Here is a 22,941-nt window from a genome sequence, read left to right on the forward strand (position 1 = left end):
GGATGAAATGGACTCTGGTGGCCTTGAAGCTTTGCTAATTAACATACCCAAAACATGAATGTGCCTTCAGAAAGAATCCACTCTTTCCTGTCAGCCAGGTCAGCAGGAAAACACCTGAGTCATTCCCTGGGAGGAGCTGCCCCAGGCAGGGGAGACCTGGAGCTCCTGCCAGGGAATGCTCTGAAGCAGGAGGGACAAATCCAACCTTGAAATTGGATCTGCAGCTTCTCCTTCCCTATGGGACACAGAGATTGTGGGAAATCAGAGAGGGGATACAAGAGGTCTCCTTCCCTTGTTGCAGGGGCTTCCAGGATGTTCATTCCCCTGGTGGAAAAGCTGATTTTTAATTCGGAGTGAAAATCTCTTTTCCAGTGTCTTTTCCTTGTTCCCTGCCCTGCTCCTGGAGCTGTGCTGGTGCCACCACAGCCACAATCCTGCCCTGCTCCTTCCCAGCAGTGCTGGAACACTCCAGGCTCACCAGGGGCTGATTTCCAGCAGAGTCCGTGGGAAAAGCCCCTGAAACACCTGCAGATCCCAAATGTTCTCCTGCAGGCTGCAAGGGTGACTGGAGCTGAGCCTTGTCCCAGCATTTCCTTGGAATGGAGCTCATGGTGGGTACATCCCAACCTCCACACAGACTTCCTGAGTGGGAAGAAGCTGAATTCAGGCTGCTGTACTTGATTTATTGATTGTTTTTACAGAAAAAGTGGAAAACACCACAAAGAAGAGAAGTCAGAGCCAGGGCTGTCCTGAAGCCATTACAACGTGATCCCACCAGGCATTTGCTGATAATTTACTTGGTAATTAACATTTGCAAATATCCCAGTCCTATATTGTGGGGGTGTTATCAGCAAAGAGGCACAAACAGCCAGAGCTGTGCATGAACTGGGGCTGGATTTTACTCCTGGAGTTGCCAGCAAACCCAGCAATGCAGAGCAGAGGTGGGAGAGAGGAGAAGGAAAGAATTCCATGGCACAAGAGAGTGAAACAAGTGAATTTCCTGGAGGACAATGCCTGTGCTCTGCTCAGGAATGCTCAACAACCAGGGATCCACAACCAGCCCAGAACTCACTTAATTTAAGTCTTGCTAAAATCTGGATCCTGCTGGAGCAGCTGCCCCCCAGCACCCACTTCCTACCAGCTTTTCCCAACACCCATTCCCAGGAGCACAGCCTCAATCCCCAGCCACCTTCCAGCCACATGAGCCCCTTGGCATCTCCCCACATGGGAAAGAGCTGATCCTGTGCAGGCCAGGGGTGCCTCCAGTGAAAGCTGAACTGTGAGGAGTCATCTCAGACGTTGGGAAGAAGGAGTGGAGAGGTTCTGGCAGGATGGAGCTCCCTGTTAGTGAACTGTCCGTTCCTTCTGCCGCTGGTAATCTGGGAGGGAGGGACAAGGAGAGCATGGCCAGGGGGAATCACCCAAAATGTTCAGGAAAACACACATTCCCAGGTGGAGGCAGTGTTGGAGACCCTCTGGCTTTAAAAGTGCACACCCACCAGTCACTTTAGTGATTTTAGGGCATTCAGAACAAAATGCTTTTTTTGAAATTTAAAACCCCCTCTTCCCCTACTCCTTTTATTTTCTTCATAATGGCCACTTTCCATTCTATGAAGAATCCTTGTTTGGTTTGACTTCTCCCTTTTTTATCCCTTAAATCTTGGAACTTTACAGGTGCAGAAGCAGAATCTGGGAGTTAACCCTTCACACACAATTCAAACATCCTTAGGGAGGGATATCCACCATTTGCACTTGTGCCAGACCTCATTCCTGTGTCATTCAAGGATAATCAGCTGAAAGTCCTGAGCTTTAAATTAACTTTTCCATTCCCAGCCATCCCACCTTCCTGCTCTCCGAGTTTCCCTAGGTGGAAAGCCAAGCCTCATTATCCTGATGTGGTGCCTGATCCCAAATCAACAATCAGTGACCTCAAGCTGCTAAACTGGGCTGGAATGGGCAGGGATTGATGGCATTTGCTTCCCAAGGAGCCTCCCAGGACCGGGCACGTACTGTAGGGAAAATAGCGGACGCGCATCGTGATCTCCCGCGCCGTCTTCAGGATCTCCACGGCCTGGAAAATGAGGAAAGAGCATTCCATGGGTTCTGTGCTGGGCTCAGAGGCTGCAGGGAGGTGGATTCCCCATCCCAGCGCTCACCTTGCTGTGCTCAATGTCCTGGAAATCCACATCGTTCACTGAGAGCACCTGGTCCCCCTCCTGCAGCCCGGCCCTGTGAGCATCCGAGTCGGGAATCACCTGGGAAGGGAGAGCAGGGATGGCAGCCGGGGATGTCCCACAGCTCCCCTCCCACACCGCCCTGGGAGCAATTCCAGGGGCTGGGAGGAGAGCAGGGAGTGGTGCAGGATGTTCTGAGGCAGCAGAGCCTCCCTGGGGCTCAGCTGCTCCCACCGGCACAGGCAGGATCCGGGCGGGAACGGCACAAGGACGGACACACCTTGGAGATGAAGATTCCCAACTGCGAGGCTTTTCCTCCCCGGATGTTGAAGCCCAGCTGTGGGGAAAACCAGCAGGGAAATGCAGTCACCAGGACCCTTCTCTTGGCCCAGTTCTCTGTTCATTTCCCAGGACTCTTCTCCCTGTCCAGGGCCTTTCCAGTTCCCCAGGACTGTTCTCCCTGCCCTGCCTCCCGGAGGGACCCAAGGCGTGGGTGCTGCGGTGCTCAGCCAGGTCCTCTCTCCTCATTCCTGCCACCGGGAACACCTCAGGGGACCCCGCTCCCATCCACCAGCAGCTCCACATCCCAAGATACCACATCGGGAACCACCTCACCCCTTTCCCACCACCCTGGCATCTGCCACCCTGCCCCCCCCACGCCTGTCACAGCAGTTCCCTGTGCCAGGACGCTGCCGGTCGGGAATATCGCGATCCCAGCGTCTTTTATTGTCGGGAAACGCTCCGGGAACGCGACACCGCGCCCAGGAACGCCGGGCCGGCGCCGCCCGCCTCACCTGCGCCCCGGGCGGCTTCTTGAGGACGATGGTGCGGGGCAGGAACTGCGTGAGCTCGTTGTTGTAGTCGGGGTGATAAACGCGCTGCGGGGGACGCGCGGCGGCTCAGCCGGGGCTGGGCCGGGCTCCCCCGCCCGGCGGGGTCCCGCGGCCGCCGCCGCCCCCGGGCCGTGTCCCCGCTCCCCCCGCCCCGGGCTGACCTCGTGCGGCGGCACCCAGGCGGGCGGGCTCTCGTAGGGCGGCAGGAAAACCACCGGGAAGTCGTCGTAGGGCACCCGGCCCTCCATGCTGCCGCTCCGCCGCGCCTGGGACGCGCCCCGAGAGCGACGCACCGCGCTGCGATTGGCTGAGACCCGCCCCCTGCCCCGCCCCCTGCCTGACGCACCCGCACGCTATTGGCTCCGCCCCGCCCCTCGCGCCGTCCCATCCCCACCCTCGGTTGGCTCCGCCCCTGAGTGACGCAACGCTCTGCGATTGGCTGGAGTCCCGCCCCTCGGTGACGCACGGCTCCGCGATTGGCTGCGAATCCGCCCCGCTTGCGGTACCTGTCTGTGATTGGCCGTGGCGGCGCGCGGCCCGGTTTGAACGGCGGCCGTTGCGGTGCCGCCATTGGAACGGGCAGCGGCGGTTCCAGGTCAGTCCCGCGGCCGCCCCGCGACACCGGGCAGGGCCAGGCCGGGCCCGCTCCGCCCCCGCTCCAGCCCCGCTCCCGGCCCGGGGCCTCCGCTCCATCCCAGAGCCCCGGCAGGCCCGCTGGACCCCCCACCCCCTCCTCCCCAGAGCCCCGCTGAGGCCGCTTCCCGTCCACTCCACCCTCAGGCCGGGCAGGGCCGCGGCCAGCCCCGCTCCGTGCCCCGGCCCGCTCACGGCGCTCGTGTCCCGCAGGCTGGTGATGATGCGAGAGGACGAGAAGGGCATCCCGGTGCGCGTGGCGCTGCGCTGCCGGCCGCTGGTGCCCAAGGAGACCAGCGAGGGCTGCCAGACGTGCCTGTCCTTCGTGCCCGGCGAGCCTCAGGTGAGCCGCGGGGCCATCCCGGGGGTCCCGCAGTTACCGGGAGCCGCTACCAGCGCTGCCCCGTCCCTCTCGCCCGCAGGTCGTGGTGGGCAATGACAAAGCCTTCACCTACGACTACGTGTTCGACCCGTCCGTGGAGCAGGAGGAGGTTTTCAACACCGCGGTGTCGCCTCTGGTCCGTGGCATCTTCAAAGGTTTGTCCCGGGTTTTGCCCGTTTGGAGCCCGTTCCTCTCCGCAGAACGACGTGGGGCGTGTGCTCTGAGGCAGTTTTCATGGAATGCCACAGGGGTTTGGGTTGGAAAGGACCTTAAAGCCCATCCAGTGCTACCCCTGCCATGTGCAGGGACATCTTCCCCTGTCCAGCCTGGTCCTGGATGCTTCCAAGAGGATCCAGAGGCAGCCACAGCTTCTCTGGGCCTCCCCCCATCACAGGGAACAATTCCTTCCCAATATTCCTCTGGCAGTGGGAAGCCATTCCCTTTGTCCTGTGACTCCAAGCCATTATAAAAAGTCCCTCTCCCTCCTTAAGAATAACACAATGAATTGATAAACATCCTGTTCCAGGATACTGCAGTGAAGCTGGGATGGCAGAGAATTTGTGCTGTGTTTCTGTTTAGCTCTAATAAAACATCCAGTCTTAAAAAAGAGCTGAAATAATAATTTTCTCTGTGCTTTATGAAGTTTTTATTGCCCTTTTTTTTTCCTTCCATGTTCCAGACTGTGATGTATGCTTAAAGCTGGTGTAAGCTGATGATTTTCTGCAAGGGTGGTTTTCAGAAATGCAGCTTTCAGTCTCCACGTGACTCACCCGGGTGTCCTTTGTCCCCTCAGGATACAATGCCACTGTCTTGGCCTACGGACAGACGGGGTCAGGGAAAACCTATTCCATGGGAGGCACCTACACTGCCAACCAGGAGCATGAGCCCAGCGTGGGGGTCATCCCCAGGGTCATCAAGCTGCTCTTTGAGGAGAAACAGCAAAGGCACGATTGGGACTTCGTCCTCAAAGTTTCTTATTTGGAGGTAAAAGTTTGGTTTTTATCAAGTTAGGAATAAAGGGAGCTTTGAGGTCACCTCCTTCAGGTAACAGATACTGATTAAATCAACCCCTAAGACTCCAGGAGGTCTTGTTAGTTCTTTCTGTCTTTCCCTGAAGGTGAAATGAATAAAATGTGGTGCTAAATTAGCCCTAATTTCAGCCTGACTGCTCCTTTCTTTGGCTGGTAACTCTGCTCTGCTCCTCTGCTGCCTCCAGATTTACAACGAGGACATCCTGGACCTGCTGTGCCCCTCCCGAGAGCGCTCCCCCATCAGCATCCGGGAGGACCCCAAGGAAGGCATCAAGGTCTGCAGGGCTGGGGGCTGAAGGAGGGCTCCATGTGGGACTTTCTGTCATCCCCAAAACACTGGGGTGGGGATCATCCATGTGGTGGGAGCAGCACACAGAGATCCAGGGGGTTGGATGCTCAGGGAAACTTGTTCCTTGCCAAGGAGCACATCCAGTCCCTCCTGCTCATCCCCTGGGAGCTGCCTCTGCAATACTTTATTCACACAAATCCCCTCCCCATCAGCCCCTTCCTGTGGCTGGCACAGCTCCCAGCTTGGCCTGGGATATCCATGGATTTGTCCCTGGAGCCCTGAGGAGCTCTGGCTCCATCCCAGAGCCCAGCTGGATCTGGAGCAGGCAGAGGAAACCTGGGGGGTGTTTAGGAACAGCATCAGGACGTGATTCCATGTTCCTGAAGTGAAATTCACAACCAGTTTTTCCTGGGAGTTTCCATTCCAGCTCCCTGGGGATGGACTGGCACAACCTGAGGTGCAGGGAGATTTTTCTGGTCCCAGGTGGGATGAAGAGGAAGCAGAGGATAAACAATGTTTCCTTCCTGGCTCAGATTGTGGGGTTGACAGAAAGAAATGTCACCTGTGCCCAAGAGACCGTGTCCTGCCTGGAGCAGGGGAACAACTGCAGAACTGTGGGATCCACGGCCATGAATTCCCAGTCCTCCAGATCCCATGCCATCTTCACCATCTTCATTGATCAGAAGAAGAAAAATGACAAGTGAGTGTCACTGTGCAGCTGATGAGAGTTACTTTCCCAAAATTCCTCATCCTGGTCCTGAGCTGTGCTTCTCAAGGCAGTTCAGGTTTTGGCTCCCTGAATTTTCAGCTCCTGGGCTGCTCCTTTTCCACCTGGGAGAGTAAAACAGTTTCTTTCTGCCCTAGGAATTGCAGTTTTCACTGCAAGTTACACCTGGTAGATCTTGCTGGCTCTGAGAGACAAAAGAAGACCAAGGCTGAGGGAGACAGACTCAAAGAAGGTCTCTGTGCTGGGATTGGTGGAGTTTGGGTTTCTTCTCACTTGGGAGTTAATAAAAGAGCAAAGCACTTCTTTAACCCTTTAATCTGCTTTTTTTAACCTTGTTACATTTTTAATAAGGGCAGGAAATGAGGAGTTTGGAGCTGTTGAGGTGGCTGTGCTCACTGTGAGCTTTGTCTGCAGGAATCAACATCAACAGAGGCCTCCTGTGCCTGGGGAATGTCATCAGTGCTCTGGGAGAGGAGAATAAAAAGGGAGGCTTTGTTCCCTACAGAGACTCCAAGCTGACCAGGCTGCTGCAAGGTGAGAGAAGATGATGACAAAGCCTAAACTTACAGGTGCTTTTTAAATAACAAAACAGGAGAAATCCCCCAGCTCTGAGCTGCTGCTGCAAAGGGATTTGTTTGTTTAATTTCTCACTGAAGCCAGGCCTTTCCTGGACTCTTATTTTAGGTTGCAAATGCAGTGAGATGAGCTCAAAACAAGTCCTGCTCTCCTGCACTTTGTGTGACAGGAGGAAACGAGACAAAATCAGGGCTTATTTTTGGTGGGGAGTGTCGGGATCATTAGCTTGTCAGAGTGACCCTGAGAAGAGTTGGAAAGTCTCTTTTCCTAGCCTGGCACTTGAAGAAGGAGTCAGGGCCCTTCATTTCTTGGTCTCAAGATTGTTTATTTTATCTTATCTGTAAAAAATTTTCTCCTGCCCTGCCAAGGTCAGCTCAGCAAGAGAGTCTGAGGCACTCTGACCACCCCCAGGCAGTGTCATCTTTTATACTACAAACTACTTATATCATATTTACTTTTAATTCCCAATACCTATCACCTGTGTTACACAGTGCACTTCTTCTCTAAACCAATCCCTGAGTGCCAACATCACAGCAGAAAATGAAGAACATGAAGAAGAAAGAAGGATGAGATACACTCTGATTCCTTCATCTTGTCTTCATAACCCCTATACCAAAAATCCTAAAATCTACATTTTCACCCTGTGAACACTCCATTCTCACACCATGCAAACTTGTGTGGCTCTCATGTCCTCATGCACAGGTGGCACTTCCTTAGAAGGATCAAAATCAAGCCACCAGGTGTTCTGGGCAGCATGCCAGGGTCCCCAAGCCCCCAAGAGGGTTCTGGGCAACTCTGGACATCCAGAGGGATGGTCTGACTTCCCACATCTCCCCCTTCTGTTTGCACCAAAAACACTTCTGCAACTGAGTTCCCTCAGGGGAGAAGGAAGAGAAGTCTGGGAGCAGAGATCTATTATTGTACCTTAATTATAGCAACTCCCTGGGTGATGTCACAGCCAGGATGAAGCTCCAGCTGTCTGTGCCTTCCCTGGGATTTGTTTTCTTAGTCTGAAGATCTGGTCTTTATTTTTCAGTAGCTGGGATTTGTCTTTCAATGCATTTTATTTAAGTTACTCTTTAATTTGGGCAAAGCTTTAGTAATGAAATTACTGGGATTTTGAGGGTAATTACTAATTTGCTGCAAAAGCTCTTCAGTATTTTCCATGTCTGAAAGTACCTAATTAAAACCTGGATTAGGCTGGATGTGGGGCCCCTTTTTCTTAATGATCGGTACCTTTAAGAGCCAATTTGTATAAAACCAAAGGATGAAGTTCCATGCAGCTTTGTGATCTGCTCTTGGCCAATAATTCCTTAAATTGGAGAAAATTCTGGATATTCATGGAGGTCTTGTTATTAGGGAGGGGTAAGCCTAAAAGAACCAGGCCAGAAATGGCATAAAGAAATTATTTATTAGGGCAATAACTGGGGCTTCTGGGGTGAAACCTTTGATTTCAAACCCTGACTTTGGCTTTTAAAAACCCACTTTAAAACAGACCTGAGTGTGCAGAGGAGAAAGTAAAGTGGCACCAAAATCCAGCTGTTTCATCTGCATTTTGGGGCTGCACTCATGGCATTTCACTGTCACTGTTGCTCTGACAGCTTTGACGTTGTTTCTTCTCCTTCCCAGACTCCTTGGGTGGGAACAGCCACACTCTGATGATTGCCTGTGTGAGCCCAGCTGATTCCAACCTGGAGGAGACCCTGAACACTCTGCGTTATGCTGACAGGGCCAGGAAGATCAAAAACAAACCCATTGTCAACGTGGACCCCCAGGCAGCTGAGCTGCACCAGCTGAAGCAGCAGGTACTGGGGGAACCCCTCAGCAAACCCCAAAGGAAGGCACAGCCTCACAAAAAATGCAAAACATCCCTCACGTGCATTGCTGTGTCTCTGGAGGTGGTGGGAAGGGGATGTGTGGATATTTCTTGGAGTTTTACTGCAGCCAGAGAAAAGTGGTTTACACCCAATAAACCATTGCCTGGTGAGCTACAGGCACAGTCAGAAATACAGAGATGGTTTGGTGCCTTCCTGACATCTCCTGCCTGTGCCCACCATGAGGGGCAGGGAAGGATTTTCCCTGGGGTGATCCAGAGGGAAGGGAAGAACCTTTTGAGGAGTAAATAATTGGGAGTGCTGTAACAACACCACTCCTTTGCACAGGCAGTGGTAACAGGGGAATTATGGAGCAGGGAAGTCAGGAAGACCAAGGATCCATGGAGCTGTTACATTCACAAGCAATAATTATTTGTCTTTGCAGGTCCAGCAGCTCCAGGTGTTGCTGCTCCAGGCCCATGGAGGGACCCTGCCTGTGGCTCTCAAGTAAGATTTGTTATTCAATGCCCTCTGGATGTGTATTTATCACACTCCAGAGAAGTCCCTGGATCTTTTAGCTCTGGGCACTGCTGTGGAATGAGGGGGGAACAAATTGGTTGCTTTTTCCCCCCTTTTTTTGGCATCCTTACTGGAATTCCATGGGATATTTAGCTTTGTAGCAAACACCTCATGATTGCAAAAATCCGTTGCAGGAAGTAAAAGAGGAAGCAGGAAACACCTCCTGAATAAATTGCTGTCTCTGAGACCCATCCATCCCTGCTCTCCTCACCCCTCTATCCCTAAATGTGGGGCAGTTCCACCTCCATTACCCTTAAAACACAAAGTCTGGGACAGAGTTGGGCTGTGCAGGTGTTGTGTTCTGGGCATGTTCCAAACCCAAGGACATGGAGTTCACAACCTCTGTTTGGAGGTTTTTCCTGCATTCTGGAAGTGTCCAAGGTTTGGACAGACCCTGGAGCAGCCCGGTCTGTGGAAAGTGTTCTGCCCATGGCAGGGGTGGGGCTGGATCAGCTTTAACATCCTTCCCTCCCAAGCCATTCTGGAGTATTTATTTTAAATTATTTAGGGAATTATAACAATAATTTTGGAGGTAACTTCAATGCTGTATCAAAGCCCAAACTCACACGCACTGCTCCTTGTTGTTGCAGTGGTTTGGCCCCCTCAGAGAGCCTCCAATCCCTGATGGAGAAGAACCAATCCCTGCAAGAGGAGATCCAGAAGCTGAGCCAGGGGCTGAGTGAGGCTGCTGGGCAAACAGCACAGATGCTGGAGAGGATCATCCTGGTAAGTTCTGTTAGCCCAGGAAAGCTCAAAATTGCTGGGAGTGAATCAACAGCAGCTCCAGTATTTATGACATATTGAGAATCTCTCTTAAATGTTCCTTTCATGTTGATTCCAAACCAGTCAGAACCAAAAACGTGCCTGAAACTGTTGATCTTTAGTTTCCTTTTGGAAAAAGGAGACCTGAATCTTTCAGCATTTTTAATACTTTAAATATTTTGTGTTAATATTTTAAATAGCACTTGCACAGTTGTGCTCTGCCTTCCCCACTCTGCTTTTTTCCTATTGCCTGCAGTGTCTATCCCTGAAAAAATGCTGTGAAATCCAGACTGGTGGCCCTGACCATGAAAGACCTTTCAGTGCATTGATTTTCACACTGCCAATCTTTTACTGAAAATTATCAACTGATTTCTGGCTTCTTATCTTCTACAATTCTGATTTCTCTAGACAGAGCAAGAAAATGAGAAGATGTATGCAAAACTAGAGCAGCTTCAGCACCATGCTGTGTAAGTGTCCCCACACCCTTCTCCTGGAATAATGTCCTTGGGAATTCAGTGTTTTCAGTGGCATAAACTGGATCCAACCAGCTGGAGTTTGTTCATCCAGAATCAATTCAGAGGTTGAGTGGAGAAGGTTGTTCTTCCCTGGTGCAAACTCAGCATGGACTTGTTCCCCTGTTTCCAGGTGCAAGTTGGATCTGCAGAAGATGGTGGAGACCGTGGAAGATGAAGAGTTCAAGGAAAATGTGGAGGTGATCAGGAACCTGCAGCAGGTGCTGGCTGAGCTGCAGGTAAGGCTGAACCCAGGGAGTTGTGACAACAATCCCAGGAAATCTGGGATTCCACTCCAACAGCTTCCCTCAAGGAGCCCAGCAATTAAAATGTGAAATGACTCTTGAGATCCACTTCAGAATGTCCTGTTGTGCTGTAATGCTGCAGAAAGGCCACTTGTGCTGCTCCTGGGGTGAAGGGAAGGAGGAGTTTACATGGAAAAACCTGACACAGGAGCTTGGCATGAATTTACAGTCCCTAAATTAGATGGAGTGTTCCAAACTTGGTGATTTTTATGGACAATGCAAATTGCAGAGGTCTGAGATTGTTAAATAGACACTTCCATGCTTTTGTCTAATGGAGGAATTTCAGTTCTCCCTCACTGGACATTCCTCTGTTCTCTCCTCCTCTTACTGTTATCTCAGTGCTGGAGTTCGGGGAAGATTTCAAGGAATGTTTTTTCCAACTAGACATGGAGGAGTTTCCCCACATTCCTTGAGGAGGGGGATGATGATGGTCTCCTCTTTCCAGAGAGGTTCTGGCCAGAGGAGAATCACATTGTGCTTTGCCAGAATGTGCCAACAGACTCTTATTTCCTTAATCTGATTTCATATTTCTCTTTTCACCCAAACTTTCTCTTTCTCTGTCCACCAGAGTGAAAGCGCTGCCGCCACAGAAGCTGCTGCAGAGCTGCCAAACTCTGAACAGGATTCTCCAGGTGTAAGTGAGGGGCTCAGCAGTGCACACCTCACTGGGGCATGGTTTTATCTCCTCATCACTTTTATCTGCTCCCTGTTGTCATTATATTTCAAAAGTCCCTTACCTTCTTGGTGATTTCTTGTGGGCAGCTCTCCACAGCACTGACTCCTTCTGCAGATTGTTCCTTCTTTCTCAGGGCTCCTCTGCCTCCTCAAGGCTTTCCCTGACTGGCCAACCCACCCCTTTTATCCCAGTTATCTTTGTTAGTCATAGCTGCAGTCCATTAAAGGCAAGGCTGTTCTTTTTCTTTGGTAATTAGAACAACTGGGACTTATCAGGGCAAGGCCACCTCTAGCTCCCTCCTGCTCATTTTCTAACCCAAATGCTTGATAAATCATCACCCTTGTCTGTGCTGTTTCAAACTCAATGTGTTCACAGTCAAGAACCTGTTCTCATTTCTGAATATCTAATTTTTTTACATAAAAATGAATCTGAAGTGCTCTGTGGAAATAATAATTCAGGAGCTTTGGATTGGCCTCTCCTCATGGCTGTGTCTCCTGCAGGGAGCAGAAGTGGCCCAGGAACCCAAGAGAGCCTCAGACTTCAGCACCCAACACGCCCTGCGCCAGGCACAGCTCTCCAGGGAGCTGCTGGAGCTCAACAAAACCCTGACTCTGAAAGAGGCCCTGGCCAAAAAGATGTCTCAAAATGATACTCAGCTGGAGCCCATTCAGTCCCAGTACGAGGTAAGGCTGGAATCCTCCTTGGTCAGTTTGTTTTCCCCAATTCCAGCTGGGGAGGGAAGGGAGATGTGTCCTCAGGAGCCTGTTCTGATCTGGGTTTATTCCATGAGCTGGGTCCCTGCTCCCTTGGACAGCTTTACCTGCTGTGCTGGGATCTCCCATCTCTGAAATGACTCAGTCAGGACACGGCCCCAGTGACTCTGTGCCCACCAAGGCTCCAGAGTGTGCTGGGCCAGCCCCTGTGACCCTCACACTGCTCTGGGATTTGGTGGTTTAGCAGCCTGCTGTGAAGGAATTGGGTTTTTCAAGGTTTCTCAATCTTAAAGCTTTGTCTCAGGGTGTCTTTACAAGGTTTCTATTTGGAGATTTATTCTTCTTCTCCTTTCTAGACCAATATCAGGGATCTGGAATTGGAGGTCAGCAACTTGCAGAAGGAAAAGGAGGAGCTGATCCTTGCTCTGCAAATGGCAAAGAAAGACATCAACCAGGCCAAGTAAGACAGCTCTGGGGGCTGTCAATGTGTCTGAAAATCCAATGTCTTGCACTTCCATGATGTGTAAAAGCTCTTTTTTGGTGTAAAAGTGTCCCTTTAATGTGCCAGGAGCTGCAGAGAAGCCTCCTGTGGGCTTTCAGCAGCAGCAGAGGTGACATTTGGATTTGTTGTTGTTCCTCTCCAGGCTGAGCGAGCGGCGCCGGAAGAGGCTCCAGGAGCTGGAAGCACAAATTACTGAGCTCAAGAAGAAGCTGAATGAGCAATCCAAGCTCCTGAAGCTGAAGGAATCCACAGAGCACACGGTGTCCAAACTGAACCAGGAGATCAGGGTAACCAACAGTCACCTCTGACTTGAGCCAGTGTGGGCAAAGCAGATCCCAGACAGGAATCCCAAACAGGAATCCACTTTCTCTTTAGTCAGACTGAGAATAGCAGTGTTTGGCAAGATTCCTGTGGCCACATGACCACAATAGGCAGGTGGCTACTGAGATTTGGAAGGAAAATAAGTCCAAAGTATCTTCTGGCATTTTTAAATTATTTGCCTCAGTCAAATAATTTGATTTCTCTAAATTGTGGCTGTGTTGGTTTTCCTCTCATGTGTTGCCAAGATATTTCAAAAGTCCCTTATCTTCTCAGTGATTTCTTGTGGGCAGCCTCTTCACAGCACTGACTCCTTCCTCTGCAGATTCCTCTCCCTCCTCAAGGCCTTCTTCCAGAAGGCTTTCCCTGGCTGGCCAGCCCACCCCTTTTATCCCAGTTATCTTCATTAGTCACAGCTGCAGCCCAATTAGAACAGCTGAGACTTAGCAGGGCAAGGCCACCTATACAATACAGATCTTTTACTTATGACTCCAAGGCCACGTATATTTCCCCCTTTTAATTAAAGAAACATGTTTAAATAGACATATTTAGATGTTCTGCTTAAGATTAACAATTATACAAATATTTAAGTACAATATAATGTATTTTACTTATGACTCAAAGGCCACCTCTATTTATGCCAGAAAAAACCCTGTATTTTAGCATTTTGAGAGTGTCCTGAGTGGGAGCACAGCAAGATTTCCCACCTGCCACTCCCCACACCTGGCAGGCACAGGGGGGAATGGAGGTTGAAACTCTTTAGGATGTAAATCCTGGATAATTCTTCCAGCCCCTGGTGTCTTTCAGGAAATGAAGCAGCAAAGAGTACAACTGATGCGTCAGATGAAAGAGGACACTGAGAAATTCCGGCAGTGGAAGCAGCAGAAGGACAAGGAGGTGATCCAGCTGAAGGAAAAGGTGAGCAAACAAGCCCTTCACTCTATTCCATCCTCCAAAGGGATGCCTGAAGATTTCTTTAACTGGGAAGTATCTTAGGAGAGCTGGGAATGCTTTGAAGAGAAGCTTGGCTCATGTGGCTGCCACTTTTCACCACTTGACTTGTTTGTGGCTGGAGATCTTCAAGCTCTTGCCACAGCTGTGACTCTGCTCTAAAGCAGACAGCAAAATTAGTCAGTATTTGAAGGATTTACAATTGTGGGGTTTGGCCTCAGCATGGGAGGTTTTTAAACTTCCAAAGAAATGTTGGATCTGCAGGTCAGTAAATATCAACTGCTGAGTGCAATGGCCAGCAAACAGCTGGAGTTTGGTGTCACAGCAGTTCCTGCCCCTCAATGCCCTGGGGTGCTCAGGCTGGAATTTTGGGGCTGCAACCTTTCCTTTGTCATGGAAAATGTGACTTTTGCAGCTGTTTCTCCTTGCAGGACCGTAAGCGACAATATGAGCTCCTGAAGCTGGAGAGGGATTTCCAGAAGCAGGCCAACGTCCTCCGGCGCAAAACAGAGGAGGTGAGGAGCCAACATCTCCTGGACATCCCAACCAATCCCTAAAGTCTGCCAAGTGGGGCTGGAGGAAGGATCAGGATACACAGAAACATCTGAAAGGAACTTTAGAGGCTGGGCAAAAAAAATTCTCACTGTAGAGAAATCCCCATTTCTGCTTTGGAGGGATCCCAGTTAAATTTGCTCCTTAAAGACCAGGTGGCTCTGGGTGGCCAGGTGGCAAATCCATACAGATGCCCAAGGCTGGAAGTGGGGAATGAGTTTGGGTGGTGGATCTGCAAGGTTGCAGTTCAGAATCCTTTCAGGATGGCTTTGTAAAAGAAATTCATCTTCAACCTCTCATTTTGGGTGTTTTCTTCTATCTTCAGGCACAGGAGGAGCTTTTCTTTTAAAGGAGGAATGGCAGCAAAGGAAATAAATTAAGAGCAGGAATCCTTGAGTTAAACCAGGATAACTTGAGATTTATTAACCTTGTGCTGTCACTGTCCCAGTGTTTGCCCTGGGCTGGGAATCCCTGGTGTTTCCAGCTGTAGCAGATGATTTGCAGTCCCTGTTCAGCTCCTTGTGGAATCTTTTCCAGGCAGCAGCTGCCAACAAACGTCTCAAGGATGCTCTGCAGAGGCAGAAGGAGGTGGCAGATAAACGGAAGGAGACCCAAAATCGGGGCATGGAAGGACTTGCCACACGAGTTAAGGTGGGTAACAGTGGTTTTGCATCCCTACACTGGGCAAACTGGGATTTGGGGTGGGTGCTGCTGGCCTTGGTGGGAATTGCAGTGGGATTATTCAGAAGGGTTCAGTCCTGGAGCTGAGCTCAGCCACTGGGTTTTGGGGGTTGTTTTTCCAGAGCTGGCTCGCAAACGAAGTTGAGGTTCTTGTCAGCACTGAGGAAGCTCGCAGACACCTGGCAGACCTGCTGGAGGACAGGAAAATCCTTGCAAAAGAGCTCCTTCAGCTGAAAGAGAAGAAAGATGCTGGAGAAAACCCCCCTTCAAAGCTGCGGGTAAGAGGGAATTTCCTCTTCTCCCACCCCACTCCTCTGGCTGTTCTGCAATACTGGATTCATTCTTCTCTCTCCTACTTGGCCTGTTCCCTCAGAAGGTGGGGATGGATCCCACTCTTTCTGGGAGAAAGGGTTAATATTTTTATCCTCTGAATGTCAGGGACAAGAGGTGCTGAAGGAACTTGTTACTTTAAGGAATTTGAGAAACTTTTTTCCCTGAAAAGGCAGTCAGGCTTTGGAACAGGCTGTCCAGGGAAAGTGGTGGAATCACCATCCCTGGAGGTATCCAAAAACCATCTGGATGTGGCACCTGGGGACACGGGTGACCCATCAGTGTTGGGTGAATGGTTGGACTCAACGCTCTGGGAGAGCTTTTCCAACCTCAAGGATTCTGAGAGATGGGAGTGGCTCACTCCCCTTAGCACAGCCTTTTGGGGAGGAACAATGGAACTGAAGCTGTGGGGGAATGCCTGGAGGTTCTCCTATCTGGAGTATCTGTAAAAGTGTGATTTCCTCCCCTGTTGCTGCCCTGCATCCCTGTGCGCTGTGCTTGCAGAGGCGCACGTACTGCCTGGCTGAGCTGCAGGCTCTGGACACGGATGTCTCTGTCTCCAAGCAGATTGAGAGCCTGCAAACAGAGATGGAGCTCAGGTAAGGCACTGCCCCAGTGCTCATCCACACACACTGACACTGCAATGATGAGGGAAAGCCTTTTCACTCAGCACAAGAGAAGTTGCATTGCTGTGCTTCCCTAACCAGCACCCTAATCCATCTAATTGTTTTGGAGCCACTGCCAGTCAAACTGAGGTGAAAATACAGATGCTGAAAATCTTTCTCCAAAACTCCAAGTTTCAAGATCATCTTTACAGTGTGATTCATACTGATGGACAAACCTTTTTCTTCTGCATCTGTGGTCTTTAATCATATTTACACTGGGTGTCAGCAAGGAAAGCCTTCCAATGCTACCTGGAGCACCTTTGGTGTTTGGTGGAATGGGTGGCCAAGCTCTGTCTCCACAGATGAAAAACATCCCCCATGGTAAATTGTAACTGAAAACACAACTGAGGTATAATTACACCAAGAATCCACATCTTTATACACAGGGTGATAGGGAGTGACATCTGAAGTTTTGTCTTTGTTTTGTTCAAGCCCAAAAATGCCAAATTTGATGCAAAAATCCATTTTTACAGAACCAAGAATTTCCAATTCTTGGGGTTCAAAGGATGCTTCAGGAAGGAATTTGGTCCCAACACCCCATCCATCAGAGGGATTTATAACAAATGGTGGAAGACGTGGAGGAATGGTTTTTGGCCAAGTGTCTACTGGCAAACAGACCAAACAAGTTAAAAATGGCTTTTCAGGGAGTGAAACCCCCAAACCCCTTTCAGTGGGTTTTCCTATTTGGAATTTTTCCAAAATGTGGGGAAAATACTCAGGCACTTAGACTGGGTGTTTGGAGCTGTTAGTGAGCACCTCTGGGGGAAAAACCTCCACTTTTATTTGGGAATGTGGAGTGGAGGCAGAACTCCCCAGGGAAGCAATGCAGGCTCCAGGTGCTCCATTGAGCAGCAAAAATCTCAATTTATACTGTTTTATTTAATATTCTGGGAACAGTCACATAAGCCCAGAAACCAGCCCTGTTTTTTTCCTGTGTTGTAACCCCAAATCCATGGATTCTTCCCCAGGAGTGCCCAGATAGCAGATCTGCAGCAGAAGCTCCTGGATGCAGACAATGGAGATCGGGCCAAGCAGCACTGGGACAGCATTGCCACCCTCCTGGAGGCCAAGTGTGCTCTGAAGTATCTCCTGGCAGAGGTAAACCCTGGGCTTTCCTCTTTTATCCCTGAAAACAAAGGCTGTAACACAAAGAACAGGAAGTGACCAAAGGAATTTGAGTAGAGCCTTCTTGTAATGGATGAGGTTTGTTCCCTTCTCAAGTTTGGATTAAAGTAACCTGTATGGGGGAGTGAAATCTGAAAAGCAGGGAAGAGAGGAGAGGGATGGAATAGATGAGGGTCTGGATGCTTGCATAGGAAAGGGAAAAGGCAAATTTCAAAAGTGGAAGAGAAGAAAAAGTATCTAAAATACTTCCTGAACAAGCAGGGAAGCAGTGGAATTGGTATTGAGATGGGAAAAAGAAAAACTGGAGTAGTGTGGGATCTGGGAAAGAGCAACTGAAGGACAAAATTACCTCTTGTTCCCTGGTGCATGGAAATCAAAGGAGAAGGGTGAAAAGGAAAATATTCCAAGTGCTGCAGGAAGGGAGGTGAATTCAGAACAGTGAACAAGACCCTCAGCTCCCTGGGTTGTCCCTGTCCCAAGCCATGCCTTGCTCTTGTTTTCCAGCTGGTCTCCTCCAAAGTGCGGGAGAGCAAACTGCAGAGTGGCCTGCAGCAGAGCCAGGCCAGCTGCTCTGATGTGCAGAAGATGCTCATGGAAGAGAGAAACCACATGGCAGAGGTGGAGGCAGAGCTCCAAAATCAGATTTTGGTGCAGGAGCAGCAACACCAGGAAAAGGTGAATCACAGCTCATGGAAATTTGGAGTCTGATCTCCAGGTCTGCTCAGAGAGAAGGGCAAAGGGGGATGGGCTGAAATGAAGCTGGTGCTGAATATCAGCTCAAATTCTGTTGGATTTTTGCAGATGGTTCATTCAAAGCCAACGAAATCTCTGTATTTATCCTGTGTAAATTGGTTTATTCAGTAACTTTCCTCCTGCTTTAAATGAGGAGGTTACACCTGAGCACAAAATCACTTTTCAAATAGATCAGGGTGGAATTGTGCTGGAAGTGGCAGGAAATTTCCCTGAGCCTGGACTTTGATGCCAAGTGCTCCTTTCAGGAATTCACCCCTGTTTATTCCCTGTTTATTTTTAGGTTCTGTACCTGCTCAGCCAATTCCAGCAAAAAGAAGCAGCAGAGAAGAGGTTGGAAGATTCCCTGAACGAGCAGGAGAAGCAAATGCAGGAGCGACTGCGGTTCCAGGTGCAGGGGCTGGGGGAGGCTGGGATCCTTTGGGATTCTGAGAAGGATTGTGTGGAATTAGGAGAAGGATTCTGTGTTCCCTTTGCAGAAGCCTGCATGAAGTGGTTGCTGTGCAGGCTGGAATAACCCTGGGGGATTTTCTCTTCTTTATTTCCAATGAAACAAATTTCCTCTTGTCCTGCAAACAGGAGGAAGAGCTGAAAAAAATGAGGGAAGTCTGTGAGAAGAACCAGGAACTCCTCCGGGAAAATGACGCTCTGAAACAGGTAGAGCCTTGTAGAGACACCAGAGCCTCGTGGCAGCTGGGTTTGATGATTGTGCAGAGCTAATTCTTGTCCCTTTTGACAGAAACTGCTGCTCCTCCAAGTTGCCAGTGGCCAGAAGATCCAGCACATCCAGCAAAGGCCACCTGAGTCTCCAGACTCTTCTTTTGATTATGTTCCACCCAAAGTAAGAGGCTGCACAGATTGTGTTGCACCTGAATTCTTTGCCAGATTTCATCTTGGCTATTGATAACGTGATTTTCATTCTCCTAAGCTGCTTTTACCAAGCACTTGTTCTCTAATTGAAATTTTGCTCATTTAATTCAGTCCTTTCCAGCAGACTCAAATACCTTGCATTAGTTTATTTATTAAAAGAAAAAAAAAGGCAAACAAACCCCCAAACCTCATTGTAGTTCTGACTCTGTATCCTCCGTCACAATCCAGATTGTTTTTCTGTAGCATTCCCAGTCTTTAAATTATGGAGCAAGGCATTTGTTTCACAGCCAACTTTGCTGCTTTGCATGGAGCCAAATCTTAGTGCTGGGAGGAAGAAATTATTAAAAACTCTTTGGACAGGAGTGTGACATTTGTTTTCTGTCATGTGATGTGTCAACAACTCAGACTTCCAAGGATTTGTCATCAATAGTTTAAATTTCAATCCTGATAATTAGATTTTTTTTTTCCTTCCTTCACCCCACAACCTTCTTGGCTGTGAGGGACTCTGAAAACCCTAATAAAACCCTATTAAAATGTAATCATTATTAATATTATTAATGAAATAGAGCTGGTTTTTGGTGGCCTAACCCCTGGTGCTCCTGTGTTGCAGCCCAAGTGCCGCCGGCAGACGACGGCCAAGCCCCGAGCGCCCAGCCCTGATGTGGATGTGGAGGATCTGCTCTCTGACCCTGGGGAGCTGGAGGACTCTGACTGGCTTCCTGGGAAAGCAGGCAGAGGAAGCAGGAAAAACCTCATGGGGGTAAGATCCAGCTGCCCTTGGTCCAGTGTCTGTTAGGGAATCACTTGGTGTGGGCAAGGTTTGGGCGTGGAGCTGTGGTGTCCCCACTGTTCTCAGAGTGGCAGGAGTGGGTTATTTGGGTGCCTGGGGACATTTGGGACATTGCCACAGACACAGCAAAGGTTGTCTGCAGTCAGAAAGACCTTCCTGGACAGGTTTTCCCTGTCCAAGTCACTTTCTCCCATGTTCTGTCCTGCTGCCCGTGTCTGAGCTGGCCTCTGCTTTAGGAACAGCCCCAACAGCAGCCAGGTCCATCCAGGGAGCCAATTTTAGGGGGAAAAACAAACAAAAAAAAGGATGGCCTGTTGTGGATCCCTGTTTCCTTTGGGAACCTGCAGCTTGAGTCCTGACAGAGCCTCAGCTTCCATCTGTGTCAGTCTGGAGCTTCAGCCTGTGGCTCAGAAAATTCCTGAGGCTTTTGGGGTGGGGACTCCCTCTTTTTGTGGAAGTGTTCCACAGAAACTGGGATCCTTTGGCATAACCTCAAGCCAGGCACTGAGTAACTGAAGGTACTTCTCCTGTAGATCCTGAGGATGGATCTGTAGGTAGAAGGATTTTATTCTGGATATTAGGAGGAAAATGATTCTGGGATGTAGCGAAATGTGACAAGGGGCAGCTTGGGGGTGTTCCTGTCCTTGAGATGCCACAGCTGGCAGGGCCTGGAGCATTCCAGGAGCATCCTGGCCATTGGATCCCCGTTCCCTCCCTGCAGTGCTCGTGCAAGGGCCGCTGTGGGAACAGGCAGTGTGGCTGCAGGAGGCAGAAGTTGGGATGCACCGACGGCTGCAGCTGCGCCGCGGCCACGTGCAGGAACAGGGAGCGGGGCCTGGTGAGTGCTGCTGCCCCTGGGGGCACAGGGGCTGCAGGGGCTGCATGTGGGCAGGGGCAAAGCTGGAGGAAGGGATAATTCCCACACAAGCACAGTTTGTCCAGGCAGAGCAAGTGCACTTTGCAGAAACTCTGTCAATGTCACTAATTAGTGCCTCTCTGGTAACTGAGGAAAATTTTCCACTGCAGGACCAGACTCTGCCTATCAGGACAGAATTTTGGAGATTCACAGCAAAGATTTTCGTGTTCCCACTTCTCCTCCTCAAATCTAAGGATAAAAAGTTTCCTTTTTCCTTTTTGACTAAATAAATTAAAGTTTTGTCTTTGGCTTCAGACAACACCAAACCCTGACTCATTCCCAGATTTCTTTTTAAGAATGGAAGGGATGGTTTGGGGGAGGGGGTTGTAGCAGCAGGAAGGTCCATGAGAAGCTGATGTTCCTAGTGGGAATTTCGAGATGTGGAGCAGGGACATCCCACAGTGCTCTAAATATTAGTGCCTAGTCTGAGCTGCAGCATCCTGTGCTGTGGAAAACTTGCCAGCTGGAGAGCAGGGGGCTGTGGTGGGAAGGGAAGGGATGGATGTTCTGTAAGAGCTTCACCCTCTGCTGCCCCTCAGGAGACCACAACATGTGAGGAGCACAAAAGGGACTCAGAGGGGTCCTTGAAGCTGGAAGACCCCACGGAGGTGAAAGCAGAAGAGACCTTCTTCCAGCCCGTGTGTGTCACTCCAACCAACAAGGTATTCCCAGGGCAGAGCAGAGCTGCTGAGTGAGGGTCTTGGAGGGAAATCACCCCAGAGGAGAAGCTGCTGCAGGAAAACTCTGCACAGCTCCAGGCAGCTCGTGTGGAAGCTGAGAGTGTGCTGAATTCCTCAGTTCCCACACTGAAATGATGCCATGAGCTTGCCACGTTTTCCTGCAGCAGAGAGGGGAAGGGAGGAGTTTGCAGGATAAAATCCTGTCTGTCCATGTTCAAAGTGACCTCTGACCTGGCACATCTCATTTCACCTCAGCTAAACAAATTCCCTTATCCCATGGGAGCCCACTATTCCAGCTGCTGTCTCTTCCTCCTGCATCTTGGTATTTTGTCAAAAATTTTGTCTTTTTCCTGACTTGAGTAAAAAAAGCAGCTCTTGATGTTGGCCTGGCACTTGGTGTCCTGCTGCCTCTGGTGGGTCATCCCAGCTGTGACAAACTCCAAAGATTGTCCCTTGCTTTCCCCCAGGTCCTGCAGGACCTCACAGAGCAGGAGGTGCTCCTGAAGATTCCCAGCACTGCTGCCCCCCTGCTCGGGAGGGATGAGGAGTCCCAGGAGAACCAGAATCCCTTTGGGAGGAGGAAGAAGAGGATGCTGAGCAGCAACATCAGCTTCTTCTCAGGCTGCACCCCCATCAAGGAGTAGTTTACCTGTCCTGGAGCTTTTCCCATCCCTTTAGGCCACATTCCTGGTGATTTTTGAGGGAGTTGGATTCTCCTGCTGGAGCAGGAGCTCCTGCCCTCAGCAAGGGAGCCAAATTTCTTTCTTTGTTATGTCTCTGTAAATATTTGTGTGTTGGGGCCAGGTGGGGGTTAAGAATTTTTCCTCTGAAATTCCTGGAGTGAATGGAGGTGATTTTCCAGGTGGGTGTTCCCAGCTCCCTCCCTCCTGCTGAGCTGTGAACGCTGGGTACGGTTTCACCTGCAATCTTGAGAGAGCTTTGTCTCTGCACTGGAGCTCTACTCCTGCCTCTTCCCATGAGCCTGAAGGAACTTGTCCAGCTGCCCTGGGGGAGCCATGGAGTGAGAAGGCTCTGGCTGAAGTCTCAGCCTGAGCAGTTCAGAGCTGCTGGTTTTTCTGGCCCCTTTAGCCGCTGGACTGTGCTTATTCAGTGAACTTAGAAACTTGACCTATGTGAATAATGTAGGAATTTTAACTCTGGTTTGTGATTTCAATAAAGGAGTTACTAAATAAACCTGACTTGGAGTTGGAATTATTGTGGACAACACCCCCAGCCTCCCCTGGGCTCTCTGCACCGTTGCTGTCACTGGGACCTGCTCAGGTCTTTCTGTCCAGAGACCCCAAACAAGTTCCTGCTGCTTTTCCTTGCCCTCAGCCCGAAGTTATGAGTCTCAGCAGGAAGAGAAGGTGATAAATGTAAATTTTGTTAAATTTATTTTTCCTCTTCTGCCAGTGGGTGTGACCCAGCCCTTCCCTGAGACGTGCACAGGGCTGTGGGATTTGGGCAGCAGCTTCCCTGACCTGAGAATCCTCTTTATTTACCTGTTGGATGAGGGCTTTGCCAATTCAGGGAATCCCAGGATGGTTTGGGTTGGAAGAAGCCTTAAGGATCATCCACTTCCACCATCCCAGGCTGCTCCAAGCCCTGTCCAAACTGGCCTTGGACACTTCCAGGAATGGGACAGACCCAGCTTCTCTGGACATCCTCTGCCAGGGCTTTACTGCTCTCACAGGGAAGAATTCCTTCCCAAAATCCCCCTCACTCTGCTTTCCAAGTCTATGAAGGCTCTGAGAGCTGTAAAGTATTTCCAAGTGATTTAAATGAACTTGGAAGTTCTGAGGGCT

General features: G+C 50.1%; 2 protein-coding genes across 3 annotated transcripts; one reads left to right on the plus strand and one right to left on the minus strand.

The window, feature by feature from the left end:
* Positions 1-1,195: 1,195 nt before the first annotated feature.
* Positions 1,196-3,330, minus strand: PDZD11 (PDZ domain containing 11). The gene is made up of 6 exons (XM_074551801.1): positions 3,169-3,330; positions 2,969-3,052; positions 2,455-2,511; positions 2,157-2,255; positions 2,011-2,071; positions 1,196-1,379 (listed from the first exon to the last, which is right to left on the minus strand). The coding sequence occupies exons 1-6, from the start codon at positions 3,253-3,255 to the stop codon at positions 1,345-1,347; spliced, it is 423 nt and encodes a 140-aa protein (XP_074407902.1). The 5' UTR covers positions 3,256-3,330; the 3' UTR covers positions 1,196-1,344.
* Positions 3,331-3,514: 184 nt separating this feature from the next.
* Positions 3,515-22,471, plus strand: KIF4A (kinesin family member 4A). 2 transcript variants are annotated; one of them, XM_074551798.1, is made up of 31 exons: positions 3,515-3,602; positions 3,854-3,983; positions 4,063-4,177; positions 4,816-5,006; positions 5,239-5,328; positions 5,876-6,042; positions 6,207-6,301; positions 6,484-6,603; positions 8,275-8,450; positions 8,905-8,966; positions 9,629-9,764; positions 10,209-10,267; positions 10,446-10,551; positions 11,186-11,251; positions 11,794-11,976; positions 12,363-12,466; positions 12,651-12,795; positions 13,634-13,744; positions 14,209-14,292; positions 14,867-14,980; positions 15,133-15,288; positions 15,845-15,939; positions 16,974-17,103; positions 17,635-17,805; positions 18,164-18,271; positions 18,460-18,537; positions 18,620-18,721; positions 19,361-19,510; positions 20,262-20,378; positions 20,996-21,118; positions 21,604-22,452. In XM_074551798.1, the coding sequence occupies exons 2-31, from the start codon at positions 3,861-3,863 to the stop codon at positions 21,778-21,780; spliced, it is 3,654 nt and encodes a 1,217-aa protein (XP_074407899.1). In that variant the 5' UTR covers positions 3,515-3,602; positions 3,854-3,860; the 3' UTR covers positions 21,781-22,452. The 2 variants fall into 2 exon arrangements, with proteins under 2 accessions (XP_074407899.1, XP_074407900.1); XM_074551799.1 differs by lacking the exon at positions 20,262-20,378 and having other exon boundaries at positions 21,604-22,471.
* Positions 22,472-22,941: the final 470 nt, after the last annotated feature.

This window comes from Zonotrichia albicollis, chromosome 14 (assembly GCF_047830755.1).
Source record: "Zonotrichia albicollis isolate bZonAlb1 chromosome 14, bZonAlb1.hap1, whole genome shotgun sequence".
Taxonomy (NCBI): Eukaryota; Metazoa; Chordata; class Aves; order Passeriformes; family Passerellidae; genus Zonotrichia; species Zonotrichia albicollis.